Genomic DNA, 20,390 nt, shown 5'->3' with positions numbered 1-20,390 from the left:
TGAATTTACAGCCACCATTGAGAGAAAATTGCATATTCTTCTCAAGAGGCACAGCTGCTCCTGAGGATCTTTTCAGTTGCTGGATTCATAGCTGCACTAGTCCTCGTCCCTCCATTAGGGCAGAACACCCTGCAGGAGGAATTAATTGTCTTTGCGACCTTGTGTGAGTTCAAGGCTTGGCTGAACGAGGGCTGGGCAAGGAGCAGGTCCAGACACTGCTCTCCTACGAGTTCCACCTGCTGGTAGCTTGCCCATAGCACGCCTGGTGGTACTGACCTACTCCGCTTCATCCTTCTCCACCTTCCTCTGTGCTCACAGCCAAGCAGCAAGGCGAAATTTCTCCAGCACTATGAGATATTTACATAGTGGCACCTATGCTGACAAGAGTCCAATTTCAGCGTACACTGCTGCAGTTGTTGGCACTGGTGCCCAGCCTAATTATTTATCTATTGGTCTATCTATCTGCTAATATATGTCTGCTTGACTGCCTTGTTCTGAGAGATTATAGCCTCTGCAGCAGGAGACTCATTAATCTACTGACCCATAAAGCACCGTAGCAAAGGTATTTCTTCACACTTGATATATTAAAGGAAAAATGAGCTGTCTAATAGAATACTGGCAAGAAGATAACCAGTTTAAAACAAAAAAGTGTATTGCCTGTCTACAGTTCCTTTTCCTTTCTCACTTGAAGAGAACAGTCCTATCACTAAGATGTTAATCCTCTTGGTAGGACTGATTTGTGCTCTTTTGAGCACTGATCTGAAAGAAAAGCAGAACTATGAGAATGGGTAGGAAACACATTTTGGAGACTGAGACAGGGTGGTAAAATGGTCTTGCTCTTGAAGATTGAAGGAGGAGTCAGAATGGGTATGTAAAGGAACTGAAACAGAGTTTCATGCAATAACATTCATAGAAGAAAATTGGCTTCCAAAACAGCAGTTTCCTTCTGTTTAAAGCCGGGCTTTCTGAAAAGACACAGGGAACTGGCATCCCACTTCCTCTGACATTTACAAGAAATTGATTTAATTCCCTTAAGCCTCCTCCTTTCAGTTATTACATTATACTAGCATATGATCAACACTCATGATTCAATTCAGATTGACCTGAGAAGCACTAATAGCCATTTGTATTAACAGATCCTTTTATTTTTGCAAATTCATAAAAACTATAAATCATGAGGACTTTAAAGGATAGCTTTGTGCACCAGGCAATAGCTCACATTCCATCAGTTCTATGGAATTTATCTTGCATACTGTCATTAAAACCTATCTAAAAGGCAATTATTTCTTTACTGTGTTACAAGATGGTTCTAGCCCCAGAAACGCCTCCTTTCTGGAGGCAGGCATGGTTGATCACTCAGTCAATCACAGTTGCTGTAGAGTGATGCCAAAGCCAACTCTGTGGAGAGTTGGCTCAGGTGTCTTTCCATCCTTGACATAGTTAAATCAGCAGTACAGATAAATCACTTGCAGATAAGGGAGAGATGTTCGTGTAGTGATGCCTTGCATATACTAAAATTAAAAGAGATGTTAGAGGAAAAGAAGCGAAGTGTTCAGGGGGAAGAGTTCAGAGGCTTTTACGGGATTCTGAAGAAAACAAAAAGGTAAATTTTGTTAATCTCCTGAGCTCTTTTTTTTTTGTTGTTCCAGGAGAAAGTTATCTACCAAGTCCAAGAAATGGAAGTCGATATTTAACTTGGGCCGTTCTGGCTCAGAATCAAAGTCTAAATTGAGTCGAAATGGGAGTGTCTTCGTAAGGGCACAGAAACTCTCTGGTAAGAACACACTTTTCAGTTATATATTTCTCTCCAGAATTTCTCCTGGAGCATTGATAGCATTAGCAACCTGTATCCATGTGACACTAATGCCATTAGACTTGAGACAGTTTAATGGAATCATGTTTTTCCTGGTTTCATGGACATCTTATTTTCATGTGATGGCAAGAAGCACCCTTAAGGATGTTATGCCAGGCAGCTACAGCAAATATTCCATTTTGGTATGTGATAAACAGGCTCCCACTGCCCAGCTGTCGAGCCTGGGGACTTGGAAATGCTATGTGGCATATTGGGTTGGATTAGTCCACTCTTCCAACCCAGCCAACTCCTTACATTCCTTTCACAGCACTGGGTGAGCGGCTGTCCTTCTACCAAAGGACGTTAAAGAACCAACTGTGTTCAGTGTCTTTGTGAAAAACAAGGAGTTCCTATGGCTCCTGGCTCTCAGTATGTTGAGGAAAGTGATTACTTTTTCAACATTTACAAGGGAGAAGATGTCTTTCCTCCTGACTGTAATCCTAAATTCTAGATTCTCCTGAGCTGCAATATCTTAAGCTCTGTGCTTCCTAGAAAATTACCTAGGAGTGCCAATTCCAAGTGTTCAGAAATGATGACTCAAGACCTAAAAATCATAGAGATAGCTTTAGAATAATCATGATTTGCTTATTCGAAACAAGATGAACTTGCAATTTTTAAGATAACCTCATGATTCTAGGAGTTGGTGTTTGAAGGAATGCTACCAAACATTGCAAGACTTAAAATGGTTAGTGTTGCCAACATTATAGAATGCTGCCAACCATGTATAAGAGAGGCAGTCTTTGGATCTAAGATAAGTGTGAAGCCAAATGCTGAATCCAACTTTCTTTGGACACCTGCCTTCCCCCTGTGTTTTACATGTACAGATGGCCTCACACAGAGTGTCCATGGCAGACCTCAAAATAGCTCGCCATCCTATTTTGATCATGGGATCACCTTCTCACTTTGATAAGGAATACTCTGTCCCAAAATAGTACTAGCCCAGGGTTTCCTGGGAATGTTTGGAGCCCAGTGATTGTCAGGGCTGAGCCTTTGTTCCAAGCACAGTACTGAGTGACAGGAGGTTGCACATTTTCACCAGCAGGACATAAAAATGCAGAACCATGCAGAGATTTAGGCATCAGAGCAGTGCTTTGGAGAAGCAATGCTTTAGCGCTGCCATGTTGTATTTTTGTGTACTCTCTGCTTACAGCATAATGTGGGGAAACAGATGAACTTGCTGTTGAAACTCAGCACATGCTTTATCACGGTTTGTGTCCATGCACACAAGTCTGCAAGTCACATAAAATGTGAGCTCTGCAGCTTGAATTCTGTTCCTCTGGGAGTGCAGAGCTGGTGCTCAAGACATCATGCCCTATAAATGTGAAAGGTAGCCAGGACTCCATATAAATGCGAAAGGTAGCTGGAGTTTCTCCCGTGCTCATGTGAAAGTCCCAGAAGCCTCAATTATATAAACAAATAAAGTCCAACAAGCCTGCTCACTTTCTGCCTACTTTGTGCACCATCGTAAACAGCAAAGTTTGCTCCCAGACGTTTTCCAGAGCTCCCAGGATCCTTTTTGGTGCTGCCAGAAACTAACTTGCTGTTCTTGCCAGCTACTTTCCCCTCCATCTCCCCTTTCAGAGCAGTAACAGTCACATGCTTCCAAAACCTCTCAGGAACAGACCTGTAGAGTGTTTGGTGACAAATGGCAGATCATTTTTGGACAAGTAAGTCCAGTGAGGATGATCAGGGAATAAGTGGCTTACTGACCACATAAATTTCCTGGTGTGCTTGCTGGAGGCTGGGCATGCTCTTACAAGCAAGAATCTGGGAATGTAACATGGAAATAACCCAACTCTAAAGAATGAGAAGTGGGAAGACGTTTATGCCAGTTTAGTTAAAAAGTCCCCACAAGCAACAACCTGGCATGATCGGGGAGGGCAATGGCACAAGACAGGGATGTCAAACTGCTACAGAGTGAAGATGGTGTTGACTGGCTGGGTTAAGTATAGCTCTCCACATGTCTGGCAGGTGCAAAGCTGTTGTTAGCACTAGTGGATCCCCAGCTGTGGGGACAAGTGTTGTGGGTAATAAGCAGCATGGTGTAGATGCAGAGGGGGAACGCTCGGAAACGGAAAATAACTTTGATGTCTGTCTGGCATGTCTGTCTATATTCAGCCTTTGTTCTTTATGGGCTGAAGCCTGCAAAGCTGCGGGATCTGAAGCCTGTTTCTAAAACTCATTTTCCACAGAAAAAGCAACCATTCGGCCTGCGAAGAGCATGGACTCACTGTGTTCCCTGCCAGTGGAAGGTGAGACATCAACTGCCTATGCTGCACCTCTGCCCTCTCAGCTCTCCCCCAAGCTTGCATATATGCTGTGGTCTGTGTCTTTTCTTATCTCACCATGTTGTATATCCTCATGTGCTTATGCCACAGCTGCTCACAAGTGCCCTCACCCTTCTGTGCATGCATTTTTAACCTTGAACTGCATCTTTTTTGTTTGTGCGTGCACCTGAGAATTATCACTGTGCCTAGCTGCATCTTTATTAGCAGTGGGATTGCCTTGATTTCATTCTTGGTTATTCTGCTGGGTGCAAAGTCCCCTTTTACAAGAAAAAGTATAAAGCAATTAAAAATACTCGCAACAAACCAAGAAAGCCCTGAGCTATGATCTCTGTGGGCAATGTGTGCTGGCCCTAGACTTGGCTGCCTCGGATTGAGAGTGGCCTCTAATAAAAGTCCTGGATGATTTCCAGTGGAGGGCATCCCATTCAGCCCTGCCTGCCCAGTTTGAAGGAGTCCCAGGGTGACAGTCCCCATCCCTCTGAGGAAATGTGGGTGTTCACCAAGGGCAGGAGCCGTTCCTGGAGGCATGAACATGGGCTCCTTGCAGAGAAAGGCTGCTGCTAGTGCTTTGCTTCCCACTGACTGCCTTGTGTCTTCCCTCCTCTAGGGGAGGATGAAAAGAGCAGATTCAAACGGGCGGTGACTACTGGAGGGTTTTTCGTCCCGGTGATGAAAATGCGGACTGGAGGCACAGGCAGCTCATACGACCTTAGCAAGGAGAATGAGTGGGAGCGGGAAGGATCTGCCATGGGGGCAAAAGGAAGCTCAGAGCTGAGTGGAGACAAAGCTCCTTGCCGGACACCACAGGCAAAATCACCCCCTGAGCAGCTGAAGGTCTTCCGAGCAGCAGAGGACGCCGAAAACGAGCAGACTTGCCCCAAAGGCAGCCGCATGTTCTACACCTCCGAAACAGCCACCAAGTCGGGCTTTCCCAGCAGCCTCTTCCCCTTGGAGGCCTCCCCACGGCACCAGAGGAAAGCCCTGAACATCTCAGAGCCCTTCGCTGTCTCTGTCCCGCTCCGGGTGTCCGCAGTCATCAGCGCCAACAGCACCCCGTGCCGCGTGCCTGCCAAGGACAAGCCTTCCCTCTCCAGCCTGGAGGAGCTGTCTGCCCTGGTGCCCGAGAGCCCCAGCCCCTCGGCCCTGGAAGCGGGGAGCCACACGAGGATGGAGCTGGCCCCAGAGAAGAAGGAGAAGCCACCGGGACCTCTCCTGCCAATGGGAGCAGCCCGAGGTAAAGGCGTGTTGTGGAGAGCTGTGTGGAGCCCATGTTGGGCTACTGGTGGTACCCTGATGCTTGGCTGCAGGGGCGTGGAGGTGGCTCCAGCCTGATCTCGTGGCAGGAAAGAGGCCAAGCAGTGCCAGGGCACTGCCAGTTGGCAGCTGCAGACGAATACTGGGGCTGAGGAGGTGGCTGTCCTCACAGCAACGCCCTGTTCTGCCCAGAGGAAGCTCTGCAGCTTTCTTTGTTCTCACTGGGCCAAAATTGCACTGCTTCATTTCAGGGAGCACTGCCAGGCACATGCTTTCGGTCACAAGTCGTTACAAAGTTCATTTGTGTTTCTGATCCAGGCTCTCACCCTGAGGAGCTGGTGGCAGCCAGGAAACCCGAGACGTTACAAACTGCACAGCCCGCAGCAGAAAATCAGGAGATGTTATGTGGGCAGAGCAGCAGCACCACCAGCAGCAGCAGCCTCCGGCAATCCTCAGAGCAAAGTCCCACCTTGGAGCAAACTCCAGCCTCAGAGGTTCATGCAGGGCTGCTCCCTGCAGGCAAGGCAGAGCAAGGGCCGCTCAAGATGAAGGACATCTCCCCAGAAGGCAGCTGTGGCCAGCAGGATACCCAGAAGGCTAAGCCAGAGGAGGCGCCACGCTTAAGGGACGCGGTAAGGAAGAAGCTGTGAGAAAAAAAGATTGGGGGCAATGTCATGGTGGTGACTGGGAGGCTGTTCAAAATTTCATTGTGTGTCCGTCCATAGGCATGAAAACTCAGTCCATGGCCTAGGCTAAGTAGGGTCAAGAATTGACCATGTATTAGTTTCACTTCTGCTCCCATGAGCATTTGGTGATTTAGCTTTATGCAACAACCGACTGTCTCTTCTTTGTTTTCTCTTTCTGTAACTATGCCTGCAGTCGGTACAATCTGTCTGCTGTGAGACTATCCAAATGTGAGACTGTCCAGGTGTCTGATCCTTTTGACCCAGGGTCTCTGAAATCCTCTTCTATTTTTGCTGTCCCATTTTGTTGATCTGTACAGCCTGAACCTTTCATTTTCATTCCATTCTCTAGACACTTTTTAATTTTTTTTTTTTCCCCTATCTCCTCTGTATCTCTACCAGAGCTTTTTCACTAAGTTTCTTACGGATATACTCCTCTCTGGACATCTATTCAAAGATCTGTTGGCATATATTCTTAAACAGGTTATTCGTTCCAGTTAGAGTGCAATTTCGGAGTGCAGAACCTCTGGCGAGGACAAGTGAATGGGAAGAGCTGAGAAATGGGCTGAGGCATTCCAGCTCCTCATTCACCTCACTCTCCCAAGTGCATCCTCCCAGGCCTCATTCTGGCTGCATCACAGACCTTCTTCATAAACCTACTCGTTTGTAGAAGTATTTCCTTCGGTGGATTAGTGGCAGTGTGTGTGTGTGTTTCTGTACCCATGAATATGCTTGTCCAGGAGCCACTCTGTCATAAGAGTGCTGTATGAGGAAAACAGAGGTGTATTTACTGGTAAGTTGTGAGCTGTCTGGTCATGGTATTTCTTCTGTTTTTCAGACTGAGGAGGACCCTGTGAATGCCCTCCTAGAACCGCTGTGGCCAGAGATACAGCATGAACTGAAAATCATTGAACCTGAAGAAGAGCTCTTGATCTTGCCAGCAGCTGTCCCCAAGACAGGCCCAATTTCTGACTCTTCTTCAGCACAAACAAATAGCTTTTCCTCTGGTCCAGGGCAAAGCCCAACCCTTTCTGAGCAGAAATCTGCATGTGGGACACCACAGACCACAGCTCAGGTGCCTTTATTTGGTGCCAGCAACGTGGAACGACCAGACAGCCACCACAGCTGCCAGTCTGATGTGGCTGCACAGCAGAGCTGTGCTCCAGCCCTACCCAAACCGGGTACTGTCCCGACTGGTGCAGCCATACCAAAGAACCACCACCCAGTGGTGGAGGACAGCATGAGTGAATGTCTCACTCCTCCCCTGGACTGGAAGCTTCATAGTCAACCAGAAATTACTGAGGTTCCCCCAACAGATACATTTTCTCTTTCCAAAGGAGCCTGCTCAGAGCCAGAGAAAGAAAAAGATAGCACTTGCAAGCTGCAGAAGGAAAGTGAGGGTCATACCAGAGTCCATACTCAGAGGGAGAAGCCTGAGATAATGCCTGCTGATGGAAGGGATGCATTCTCCTCCAAGGAGCTGAGTGGAGCTGGAATCCAGGAGCTGAAGGAGGGCAATGCTGTTAGCAGAACTCATGAAGCTGGTGAGCAGGATGACGAGGAGACCTGGACAGACAACGTGCAGAGCTTAGAACTTGTGGAGCCATGGGAGGATCATCAGTGGGTCACGAGCCCCCTCCACTCCCCCACCTTTAAGGACATTCAAGAGAAGACAATACCAGAGTTTCAGCCACAGAGTCAGAGATCAGAGACAGGCCTTTCTCTTAGACCACGATTCAGTCGCAGCCTCTCCCTGGATAGTAAAGACACGGTGATGAGTCTGTGGACTATCCCATTCCCTTTCATAGATGCCCCTGAGCAGCAGCAACCTTGCAGTGACATCTTGCCAGCGTCTTGTGAGCTGCCCAAAACACAGCCCATCTTCCCCTCTGGTTTGGGCAGAGCTAAGCAAGATGAGAATAGCACAAGTCTTCCAGAAGAACCTCTGAAACCTGAAGAGCTGAGGTATCCCCATGACAGGGAGGAAACACCAGCTAAGCAAGAAGAACCCTCCAGAATCCCTCTTTCAGAACCAGAGGAGAAAAAATTGGACGCGAGCAAAGAAAACCCTTGGAGCTCAAAGCTCGAGCTGTCTTTGTCGTACCCAAATACCCCAGAGTGTTCTTTAGAGACAAAGAACACAAAGGAGGAGTTGCCCATATCTCAAGACACTGCCCTGGGAGGAGATGCTGTTACCAAAGCATTGTGCTCTGCCACTGAATCAGGTCTGAGTAATAAAGGTGAAGAAACACCTCGTAAAGTGAAGACTAGGCCGTCGTCCCTCAACTTGGATACACTCCTTCCAGCCCCAGATTTCTTCACTTTTGAGAGCCTGGCCTTGCCCTCTGCCACTGGGCACCACCTCTGTGGGCAGAAGGAAGTGAAAAGCAGTGACTCTGTGCCATCCCTGCCAACTGCCTGCCCTGCTGTGGGTAAAGGTGTTCCCTGGGGATCTCCTTTCAACGCTCACGTGGATCTGGACTTGGATTACCTGGCTGTGGCCCATGCCACCACCGGCCGTCGTAACTCTGCCCCTGTCAGCGTGTCGGCGGTGAGAACCTCCTTCATGATTAAGATGTGCCAGGCTAGAGCCGTGCCTGTGATACCGCCGAAGATTCAGTACACCCAGATCCCCCAACCCCTGCAGGCTCAAAATGCTGCTCCCCCAGCAGAGAAGAAGGAGGCAGAAGCTAAGCAGGCTGGCAGACAGACACAGCGGGTGGCATGGGGCCACCTGGAGCCCCCCAAGAGCCCGCAGACAGAGAAGAAAGCCAAGGCGGAGAAAGAGAACAGCGACCCAGCTCAAAAGGACTCAGCCTGCCCTTGGCACAGCAGCCTTGGATCTTCACTGGAGCCATCTCAATCCAACCATAACCCTGCCCTGGATGCCCCCGTTCTGCGCCGAAAGCGCACTTCGGAGGGGGAGACGGCTGAAGATAACCCACAGTCCTCGAAGATGGAGAGGCCGTCGGGGTTCTCCAAGCCTTCCTATAGATCTAGGCCCGGGAGGCCCCAGAGTTTGATTCTCTTCAGCCCCCCTTTCCCCATTATGGACCACCCCTCCTCTTCAGCAGACTCCAGGGTGCTGTTATCACCCATAAGGAGCCCCACTCAGACCACCTCTTCGAGCCCCATCTGTGGCGATCTGTCTGAGACTTCGAGGACAACGCCCGAGGGGGTGACTCTGAGGAACAAAATGACCATCCCCAAGAATGGCCAGAGACTGGAGACTTCTACCAGCTGCTTTTACCAGCCACAGAGGCGCTCTGTGATTCTGGATGGACGAAGTGGGAGGCAGATTGAATAGCAACAGCCTCCCTTACTCCTTTTCTGTGGTGGATGGGATGGCAGTGTCTACACCAAGACCAACTCTTTCCATTTTGCTGTTGTTGTAACTGTTTTGTGCAAGGAGGACCCAAATCTTTTACCATTTCCTGCGAAGCATTTTGCTCACAGTCTTTTTGTCTTGCTTTTCCTTCCCTTTCTCATCCCTTTGTAGTCCCTCACTGTCTTGCTTTTTTGTAAACCAGTCCCAAGGAACTTGCCTTTCCTCGTTCTTGTTATCTAACAAGCCCTGTGGAAGCCTCATCCTCTCTACAGGAAAAAGAAAAAAAAAAAAAAAAAAAAAGGAAAAGTAAATCTCAGAATAACTGAAAAAACAGAGTGGGGGGAAACTGCAGCCCGGGGTGCAGGGGCAAACATCTGCTGAGGAGGTAAGTTTAGATGCTTGGGGCCTCTTTCTATATTTTCCCAGCAGCTATTGAAGGACCATGGCTGTCTGTCTCTGCTGTCTTGCTGTCTTGTTTGGAGAGTGTAAGAAAACAGTGTAGGAAGCTGGGGATAGCTGAAGAGGAAGGTGAAGCTGGCACGAGCAAGTGACAAAGGGTGTGAGCTACACAAGGATGTTCCAGTGGCAAACATGCAACCTGAGGGCACTGCCTCCAGCTTTTCTCCTGCATCAAAGATGGCATCTTTCCACCATGTGTAAGGTGGAATGAAAGCTGGACTGGAAACGCCCAGTTGTTCTGTCAGTCTTCCAAGTCCTGATCATGAGATTTTTTGTGCTCAGTCACACCTTCCTTTGGTAGGCAAGATTTGTGTGGCTGGAGAATGAGTGTCCATTGATAGAGACTTCTCAGGCTGCTATCAATGGAAGTGAAGACACAGTCATAACAAAGGCCAGTATCAACTATTTTCATCATTGCTTAAAGCCAGGTGACACCTCTGTAACTATCTCCAGCTGTGCTCCACACTGCCTACAGCAGAGAAAACCAAGAGGATCTTCTGATCTGCATGTCCTTGGGCTATTGCCCTCCTGCACCCTGACTGATGGATCTTTGACCCTTGGTCTTTCATTGCCACTGTGTGGCATGTCCCCAGGTGCTTCTTCCTCCTTCAAACTTCTTGTTCCTTACGATTTTATGTTGTTTCTTTGAGAGCATGGCTGGCTTTCACCTCCCTGCCCTTCAATGCTTTCAAATTGATTGAGGGTATGGTAAAGAGGATGCTTTGTGGGACTGTAGAACAGATCGCAAACAATATCCTGAGAGGGGGATTTGAAGTGAATTAAACTCTCTCCTGAAGGGCCGTTATCGTTACAGGCAAATACATGTTCATATAAGCAATAGCTGCTGTGGGAATAGAATTAAAGCTTCCTTTATAAAGCCTCTAACTCCGAGTTAACTGCAGGTTCATCTGTTGCCTGGTACGTGACGGTGGGTGATTGCAAAGGCAGGTACAGCCCATGCTGTTTCTGAGATTTAAATGCCACCAGTGGCTAGGAGGAGGTGGGAACACAGGTGTTGCTACCAGCGCTGAGATTGTCCCTGTAATGGTGCTTGCAGGGCCCATCATTTGTGGAGGTGTATGAGTTTGTAGGCTCTCTGATGGGTATTATGGGCTATAGTTTGAGCAGTAACTGGGCATCTGGTAGTTAGTGCTATAGCCACCACAAGTATCAGTCGGAATTTCCCGGTGGATGTATGTTTAGGGCTTCTTTCATAATGTACTGTAATTTTAAAATTGTAAAACCCAACACACAAGCTCAGCCCATGAGCTCTTGGTCTGTCATGAACGTGTCACTTAATTAGTGTCATTGTGGCTGGAGGGCCTGGTCTATTCACTGCTTTGTCTGCACACTTTGATTGCTAAAGGGGAGAGGTGACAGAGTGCTTTTGAGAAGCTCCGGGCACACAGATGCAAGGAATACACCTTCAGCAGAATTTTATCTTGCCATATCCAAAGGGAGCGTGAAAAAACAAGAGGGCGTGTCTCTGTAACAAGTTACTGTATTTGATCCTCCCCATTGCACGTCCCACTTGTGTGTAATGCAATGTAGGAGGGAACAGAGCAAAGGACTAAGCCCATGCTGTCAGTTTGGTTGAGGGAGAATATTAATCCTGGAGTTCTTGTTTGGGTCCATACTGTCTCACAGATGCCAGCCTCTGCTTTACCTGGGCAAGCTGTGGACAGCCAGTTCAGCATATCCAGCTTCATGACAACTCTATTAGCCTCCTCCCAGATCATAAAATGCCTGTGCAGCCTCCCATTAAAACCAGGGGTTTGCCAGTTTTCCATATTCCTCATAGTACAGCTCTGTGTTGCGTTGAGATGGCATCCAAGTGCTTTCCTACTGCCTCATGGGAAAGCTTTTAAACACCATGGCTGGAGTAGTGGCAAATGACTTTGGAAGGTGTGGTACGAGGTATTGTGGTGAGGCTTTACAGAGAGCAAAAGTAATGGAAATGGTGCCCAGATTTTTTGGCGTCAATAAAACAGTTTACTTTGGGCAGGGATTTATATTCTCTCAGTTCCTAGTTGCGACTGCCAAGGCACCTGGAATGGAGCCAGCCAAACTCATAAAGTAATGTGTCAAAAGAAAAAGAAAATGTGATGAAACCTTGGCACCTTAAAACCATTCTTTCTTTTCCTCCTTGATCTCATATAAGCTGATCTACGAACAAGAAATGAGGTCTGGCAATTTGTATATAATACACTGCCTCAACTCTTAACAGCGTTCCAGTTAGTAAGAGTGCTTTTGGCATAATTGGTGAAGTTCCTGCAAGAGAAAATTATTAGAAAATTATGTGTAATATTCAAGATCGACCTCGACTAAAATCTGTATCCAGACTGTAATTTTTAAAGGTGCTTCAGAATGTGAACTCAAATCCAGGTCCTGGATTTTAATTAAGCAGAGATTCTGCAACAAGATCTCTATTTTCTAGCTTGATCAGAGCTGTATTTGCAATTTCAGATCCGACCTGCAGCTGCTGTATCAAACTTCCAAGATCCTAGCCAGGTGGACAGAATGCAGGCCCATCATGATAGCTTTATGGTTGCAAGTGGACTCGTGTCACGAGAGCAGAGATAAGGCCCCAGATCCTTCAGAGCTGAGAGCAATTTCTTTATTGCCCAAATATCACTATGCCCAGCTCCAGACCCAAACTTCTGCAGTTTCTAATGATCAAGGGTGGGTCTGTGTTGGTACTACAGTTGCAGTCAGCTTCAACAACCAAGGCTTGATATCTGGACAGAGCCAGGAAAGAGAAGTTGTCAACTTTTGAGTGGTGCTGACTGTGTGGTTGGAACCTCCTGAGACGCCACATTACTAAGCCATTCCTGGGGTCAGCCCCAGGATCAGACCTGACGTCATCTTCCCTTTAGGGCCCTTAGGCTGTTCCCTGACACCCTGCAGTAGCAGATTGAACCTGAGACCAGAAGGTTTTCTGAGGTTTGGGGTTTTGCAGTTGTATTTGGGGCAGTACCAAACTCCTGCTCTCCAGCATGATCCTGAAAACACAAGGTTTTACGAAAGGATATTGTTTCTTTGATTGTTCCTTGGTTTTGTTTGTTTTTTTTTTTCTGTGAAGCATTGAGAGAGAAAGGACAGTGTTACAGGAGATGGGCTTGGCCCAGTATTTGAAGGTTTGTGTGAGATCTAAGTCAAAGGTTCTTGGCACTATAGAAAGGATCTTCCTAAAAAGTCTATCACATCGTTTGCAGCTTTGCAAAGATCATTTCAGAGACCTAAAAGAAAAATCTAATTCCCTGGGACTATGGATGTTTAAATATCTCCTTTAGGACTGTCCCCTTTAGGCCACCCCTAAACTTGCAGATGGACTCGGTCTCAATCATGACATTGTACCACAAGCATTTGCTGCTTGTGGCCTTCTACCGGTGGGAAATGAGAGAGGTGGCTTAATTTCACTTATTTTTCGCATGTCGTCAGTGGGTTTGTGCAGCTTCTGTTAAGTGCAGGAGCATAGCTCAGTGTGAAATGGTTGGGCTGGCAAAGAGGTGAAACCCCTGATGGAAAGGAGGGACGTGGTTAATGTTAGCCTGTGTGGGAGCTGCCTTATTGGAGAGAGGGTAAGCAGAAATGAGTGTGCAATCTCACCTTATAAGCCACATTCCTCTGGACTGCCCATCCTATGCTATTACTGCGGGAAGACCGAAGCACTTCTTTTTTTCACCTTTAGAGCTTCAGGGGAACGTAGGTCTGCATCAGAGGGCATTCATAAAGCCCTGCAGTATTTTCCCTCACCTGGAGTCCAAAAGGTGCAATCAAAGTCTATTTTCTTTCCTAATGAATTCTGAAATGCCTGTAGTGGTGAATATTGTGTTAAATTTATATATATATATATATATAAAAGAACATTTTATATAAATATATTAAAAAGGAAATGTAATTAAAATGAAGGAATTGTCTAAATGGAATCCTGCACATCTGTGAAACTTGGGCTGATGCGTGGAACTGTTTTATGTTGCAACTTTTCTAGCCCTGAAAGTGTGAGATCAACTGGCTGTCTGCCCGCAGAGAAGCTAATTAGTTCTGACTGTTTTGTGGTGGGCAGAAGGCCTGAATCTGCCTTCCTGAGCAGGATCTTGTCCTGGGAGAGGAAGGATGACATCAGGGGAGACCAGAGTGCAAAGACTGACTTGGCTTCCTACCACAAGCTTCTCCCCGGTCCTTGAAAACAAGCAATCTGCTGGAACACATAGTCCCTTTTGGGCATGCCCAGGTTTTGCAGTTGTCTCTCTTGCTTCTCTCCATCTCTAGAAAATAACCTCTAGGGCTGGGGGAGAAGCTGTAGCTGATCCCAATTCAGTTTAGCTTTTTCTCGCTCCTAATCAATGTAAAGGCTTGGTGTTAACTACTTGTGCTCCAAGCAAGGAATGGAAAGCTTGCCACTATGTTCAACTGGAGATGGAGCAGGACTTTCACAGGCCTGGAAAGGAAGAACAGCAGGAGGCAAGTGCTTCCTGAGGGCTCCATGCAGCAGCCCAGACCTCGGATATTGTTCTTGCAGACACTGGTCTCCTTCGAAACACTATTTGCTGCCACATCAAGGGAAAGGTTGGAAGTCAGACACTGTGAAAAGGACTGTCCCCATCCCGCTGGCTCTGGTTTTTGATTATTTCTCCTGCTAGCCCTGATGGATTGTATTTTTTTAAGCTTTGCTCTCTGTGTGGACTTGCCTGTCTTTGTGCCTTATTGCTTAAAAAAAAAAAAAAAAAGAAAGAAAAAAAGAAAAAAGAAAAACAACATTGAAAAAAAAAAAAAAAAAGATGTTTTGCCAGGTCTCAGCCATGAGATTAAACTGGAGTTTTTATAAAAACAGATCTGTGCCCTAGTGATGTTTTGAAATATTTTCTTTCTCCTGGATTTGGTTTATGAATGCAATGTAAATGCATTTGTCTTCCTCTGACATGGAGTTAGAGCCCTTCTCTTGTTGTGTGAGTGGCCAGGGCACTAAGCTGTGCTTGTCTGGGTTTTGACTGTGGGGGTGAATGTTAAGGCCTTGATCATACATATTTCTGACTGGAATTTATGAGGGCTACAGCTGCTCAGCAGCTCTGAAAATGGCGAGGACTCGGAGACTTCTGTAGGAGTACCATTACTGGCAACACTTTAAAATTTCCAAAGGTAAAATTCTTTTTTTTTTTTTTTTTTTTTTTTAACTATTTCTAGTTCTACCAGGCTGATGCTTCAGTGATGCCTAATCATGTCACAAAATCACTGAATCATTAAAGTTGGGGAAGACCTCCAGGATCACCTGGTCCAATCACCCCCTACTACCGTCACCCACTAAACCATGTCCCTAAGCACCGTGTCCAGCCTGTCCTTGAACACCCCCAGGGATGGTGACTCCACCACCTCCCTGGGCAACCTGTCCTAGTGCCTGACTGCTCTTTCTGAGAAGAAATGTCTCCTCATTTCCAACCTGAGAATGTCCTACCATTTAGTACAGGTCCTGCAGAATTCTGCCTTGTCTGCAATAATGCAGAGCAGCAGAGAGTATGGAGCAGGAATACTTTGGGATCCCAGCACTTGTAGAGTGAACAAGAGAAGCTGAACAAGATAGTTAACCATGAAGCCTTTGGTGCCTCATGTATGCGCTTTTGTCAGTATATAAAGGATAAGTAAAAACATAAAAAGAAAAATAAAAAAAGAAAGAATTAAGTCTTCTGGTTCTCTGGATTCTTGCAGAGTCCTCATTGATTTAATCTCTGAGATGTAGTGTGGATATAAACATTATGTGTCCATTATTCTACTGTGGAGTAAAAAAGACCCCCCAAAAAAGTAAAAAAAGGCAGATGTTCTTGTGGTTATAGCCTTCTTGGACATATCTGCAGTGCAGCCTGCTCTTGTTCCCCCCAAACAATAGAGGAATCATTAGGGTAAATGAAATACATTATTTTTTTTCCTACTCAGCAGCTGAACTCAGAACTTGACTCTTTTTCCTACCAGTTTCATGACTGCGATTTCCCTTTAGGAAAATGCCTGGGTTGTTCTTCCTGCTTTCCATGGCAACTGGCATGCACAGTGGGACAGAAAACCACGTCTGTTGAACTCTGATTGTGTTAGCCTTAACCAATTATTAGTGCTGTATGAGAAACAGTATGTTTGTATTCTTTGTGCCACAGAGTCTATCAATGACTTGGCAATAAGACAAGAGGAGACTCTCAAACTGCCCCCAGCATTTCCATTATAGATATCGAGCAAAAGGGGCACTACAGACCTGGCCATACTTCAGTCAGCACTGTGCTTCACTGCAATTTCAGCCAATTCCTTTTCCCTATTTTCCCATCACTATGGGTCTGAAAGTCTGACTCAGGACAAACATCTGTGTAGGTTGGATTGGAAACACCAGCTATAACATCTTCAATACTGTCAGCTAAGTCAAAAGTAAGATTAAGTGAGTTCCCGAGCTGGCTGTTAACCAGGAGAAAAGCTAACCCAGTACAAAGGGAGCTCAATATTTGTGTCTCATACAATCTCCTTGCCACGCAGGAGTCCTGCAGCTGTGGGCAACAGGACATGTCAAGCTGCTATCCCACTTGGCAGGCAGGCAGTGCAGGGAAGGAAATTCATCCCAGCGGGGGAAACTTAGGTCAAGCTAGCACAAGGCAACAACAACAGCAAGGAGAACATGATTATAATGGCCAAGATGGAGAAATGCAGTAAGATATTTCATTACATTTTCTAGCTGAACAGGATTAACTCTTCCAAGAACATATTGTCTGACATAGGAGCTGCAAAGCTCACACCTGGCCAGGTTCTGATGCCTCCAGAAGCTAGGTAAAACATAAGGGTTAAAACAAGAGAGTTTGGCTCATTCCATAAGAAAAAGGGTAGCTGTTTTTTCATGTCTTATTTGCAAACTGCAGTGTGAGAGGAACAATGTTTTGTGTACCTAGAAAATTCATAGGAATTGCATCCTGCACTTTGGGTCCAGATGCATCTTAAAACTGGACCTGTTTTCTCTCACAGTACATCTGCTACAGGGAGCACATATCTATCATTCAACTCCCTTATCTGAAAAGACCAGGGAATATTTGAATTCTGTGAGAGGAAATGACTTCAAAGAAAATTCAGTAGCTGCTTAAGAATGAACCACAAGGAACAGGAACATGAGAACAACCAGAGCTAGAGAAAAGAGAGCAACACATATGACGGTTATTAAACAGGGAAAGTTTCCAGATAAGTAAAACCAGAAAAGGAAGAAGAAAAAAAACATGCCCATAAGCTATATGATAGAGTTGAACCAGTCTGGAAAATATCAGGTAACTTCTTTCCCTCCTCCTTCATTTAAGTCAGTTTCAGTTTAGATCATTAAAAACAGGTGCTCACATAGTGCTTTACTCACTTTTTTTTTTTTTCTTTTTTTCTTGTATCACGAGATAATTTGTTTTAAACACAATCTGCCAGACAGTGGAAGTAGAAGGGAGATGTAAAAAGACTAGGCAGCTTATTTGCAGGGGTTATCTGTGGTGGCTTTACCTCCTCCAGGCTTGGTGCCATCCACAGTGTCTTTCTAAAGGTGTACATTTCTGTACCTTGCCTAAGGAAAAAGGTAGAGATTAAAGGCTTTCAGCCCTGTGCTCACATTCAGTAAGAGCCCCGAGCAGACAGAACAGCTCACTGCTCATCACTGTTTCTCTTGAAGAGTTTATCTCAGCGAGTGAATGTGTAAGAACTGCAGATGACCTTGCCTATGCTGGAATTTCACCTCGCGTGCAAGCTAATGTTGTCAAAAACACCCTCACTTTTTTAAAATTTATTTATTTTTATTTTTTTTTCTGTTGCGGATAAACCCTCAGCAGTCATCCTCAGCTCCTCACGCAGCAGGCTCTCCTAAAGATAGATGCCAGAGATTACAGGGAGAGTTCTTGCAGGAGGTTCCCAGCATACCACACGTTGCACAGGCTTTCCCCAGTTGCCAGAGGGAGTAGGGCTGCCAAGGGGTAGAAGAAGGAGGCTTCGTTTATGAGCTAGTTTTAGGTCATGCTTGGTTCCAATAAATATTTTTTTGGCACAAGTGCCTGTTGTAAGGAATGCGAAAAACGAAGATGGCAAGGCAATGAGCAGGATGGGAAATAAATCATCGGAGCACATGTGCTGAGGTGGGTAGCTAGATGCAAGCACAGCACAAAGCAGCAAGGCTTTGTATATAATCAGCGAGGTGAGGAGAAATAGGGCCTGAGAGATTGCGTGCAAACGGATTTCATGCAGATGACGAACAAGTGAGGGGAAAGAAGGAAGGGGTAGGAGAACCTGTTGGAGAAACGGGGTCAAAGGCAGGCCTATGTTGCCCCATGGCTTGAAGGAATGAAGACCTTCAGCACTGCCAGCTACAATTATTTGAGAATCTGAAAGGCATTGGGTTATATTTGCATGTGTATGGGAGGGGAGCAGCTGGGATTTGGGATACTTGTAGGCTTGGAGGTCAAGCTGCTCAGTCAGGCATGAACAAAGGATATTTCTCAGTGAAAGTCTGATTTCTCAGAATTAGAATATTACAATATATTAATAATCTAGAAATACAGTTGGTGGCTGTGGGAGAATTGAAACTTTTTTCTTTTTGCTAGGAGAGAACTGTGAATATTCACACCTACAGAGAAGAAATACACAGAGAAAATCTGCAAAAACAAAACAAAACAAACAAAAAATACCACCCAACTTCCATCTGGTAGATTTTTTCCTTCCTCTTGTCTTAGTCCAGCAAACTTAGTCCAGTTTCATACATCTATGGACATGGCCTGCTCTGATGACCAGTTACAGCCATAACCTCCAGCAGAAATCCAAACAGCTGAGAATGATCAGGATTTCTTTACAAGCCCCAGTTAACACACAAACCAGTTTGCCACCATTCCTGTCATGGACTCCATCCCTTCCTCACCCTCTCCTGGCATCCCAGGTAGGGAACCTGTAGAGATTGGAATCAACCTTCAGAAGCTGAAAAACCAGAAAAAGCTGTGCAGGATTTTTCAATAGCATGGTCAGTGTCATTCTGCCATCAACCCAGTCTTCTTCTCCCACTTTAGTTCAGACAGCTAAAGCTGTCTTTATTTATGTATTTATTCAATTTTTTCCCGGTTGAAATGCATGGCACTTCTGCTCAGACCCACCATTGCACAGAATGCTAGTTCATCACAATTTTTCTTTTTTTATATATACAAAAAAAAAAAAAAAAAAAAAAAAACATAAATCATAATGTGCCAAATGAGCTAAAGGCTCAAAAAGTAAAAGGTAAACTTGATGAACACAAATTTTATTGGCTTAAACTGCCATTTATGCCATAGGTCAATAACAACATCTGCAACCGGTTGGAGCAGATAATACTGCAATAGTGTGTTCAAGCTACTCTCTCAGTTCCTCTTTTATAAAATCCTACAGCATTTTCCCTATATTGAGAGCAGTTCTATAATCACAGCACATTTAGATGGTGAAGGAAGAAAGAGAGTTCTGGGTCTGAAGTAAAGGACCAGAGGAGAAAATAATGTCTGAAGTCAGTTATTACTGTGGTCTTAAAGTTTTCTCCAGCAGAAGGCCTTGCTAGTCTCTAACATGTTCCATACTGGTCATGTTACTCATTTTCAGAGCTACTTGGTTTGTAGAAGTAACTCAAGCAAGAGATCTTTAGGCAGGTGAGCAACTATCCACGAAGGCTCTCATGACTGAGAAGTTATTAGGGTGAGTCGGACAAGCCAAAAGGACAGAGGCAGTGTGGCTCCATTTTGTCCTTATTCCCCCATTTGTGTCCTGTCCTGTCCTGTCCTGTCCTGTCCTGTCCTGTCCTGTCCTGTCCTCTCCTCTCCTCTCCTCTCCTCTCCTCTCCTCTCCTCTCCTCTCTTTTCTGCTTATGTTGTAGGCAGGGATTTGCAATTCAGAGCAAGTAGCATTTAACTAAGCCTTTGCTGTTGCTGCCTATCCTAGGCAGACACCAATTCTCTTCAGATTTATTTAGATCTATGTATGATTGTAGCTCTCAGCAACACACACACAAACAAACATAAAAGGCATTCATAAAACAAGCCCAGACCACTGACATACACAGTCCCCATGGACTATCCATGTCCTCAAGTCTCACAAAAAAGTACTGAAGACACAAGGCAGTCCTTACAGAAATTGCTGAGAGTCCAGGCTCTCAAAAACCATCACCACCCCACTAAAACAGGACTTTTCCATATGATCTCCCTTACCGGAGTGGCTGATCCATGGGGATTTTCCTTTTTGAAGGCACACACATAAAGAAAAACACTTCTGTGCTACAGGGATTTGTTTCTTCTTCAAGGTATTCACCATCTTTTTCTCCACCAGTACTCTAGTGAGGGACTACTGAACTGCAGACATACTGTAGCACCATGCATCACGGCACTGCATACTCAGACTTTCAGGATGGGCTTACAGGACTACAAGGCCTCACCTTGCACTGCCCAGGATGTCCCAGATACAGGCCTTCATCATCTTCCCTTCCCAAACACAGAATCATGAGCAAAAGGAAAATTTCACTTCCACTTCTTTTTAAT

General features: G+C 45.7%; 1 protein-coding gene across 1 annotated transcript in view; it reads left to right on the top strand.

The window, feature by feature from the left end:
- The window catches only part of ARHGAP31 (Rho GTPase activating protein 31), a 60,065-nt gene extending 44,322 nt beyond the window's left edge, over positions 1 to 15,743 (top strand). The window contains exons 8-12 of the mRNA XM_082774402.1: positions 1,650 to 1,774; positions 4,045 to 4,104; positions 4,748 to 5,374; positions 5,713 to 6,026; positions 6,916 to 15,743. Coding sequence (XP_082630528.1) covers positions 1,650 to 1,774; positions 4,045 to 4,104; positions 4,748 to 5,374; positions 5,713 to 6,026; positions 6,916 to 9,384 — 3,595 coding nt within the window. The 3' untranslated portion in view covers positions 9,385 to 15,743. The remainder of the gene's footprint in view (positions 1 to 1,649; positions 1,775 to 4,044; positions 4,105 to 4,747; positions 5,375 to 5,712; positions 6,027 to 6,915) is intronic.
- The last annotated feature ends 4,647 nt before the right edge of the window (positions 15,744 to 20,390 follow it).

This window comes from Aythya marila, assembly GCF_965140915.1.
Source record: "Aythya marila genome assembly, chromosome: 1".
In the NCBI taxonomy this organism is placed as follows: Eukaryota; Metazoa; Chordata; class Aves; order Anseriformes; family Anatidae; genus Aythya; species Aythya marila.
Note: the sequence above shows the minus strand (reverse complement) of the source record. Positions and strands in the feature narration are given on the sequence as shown.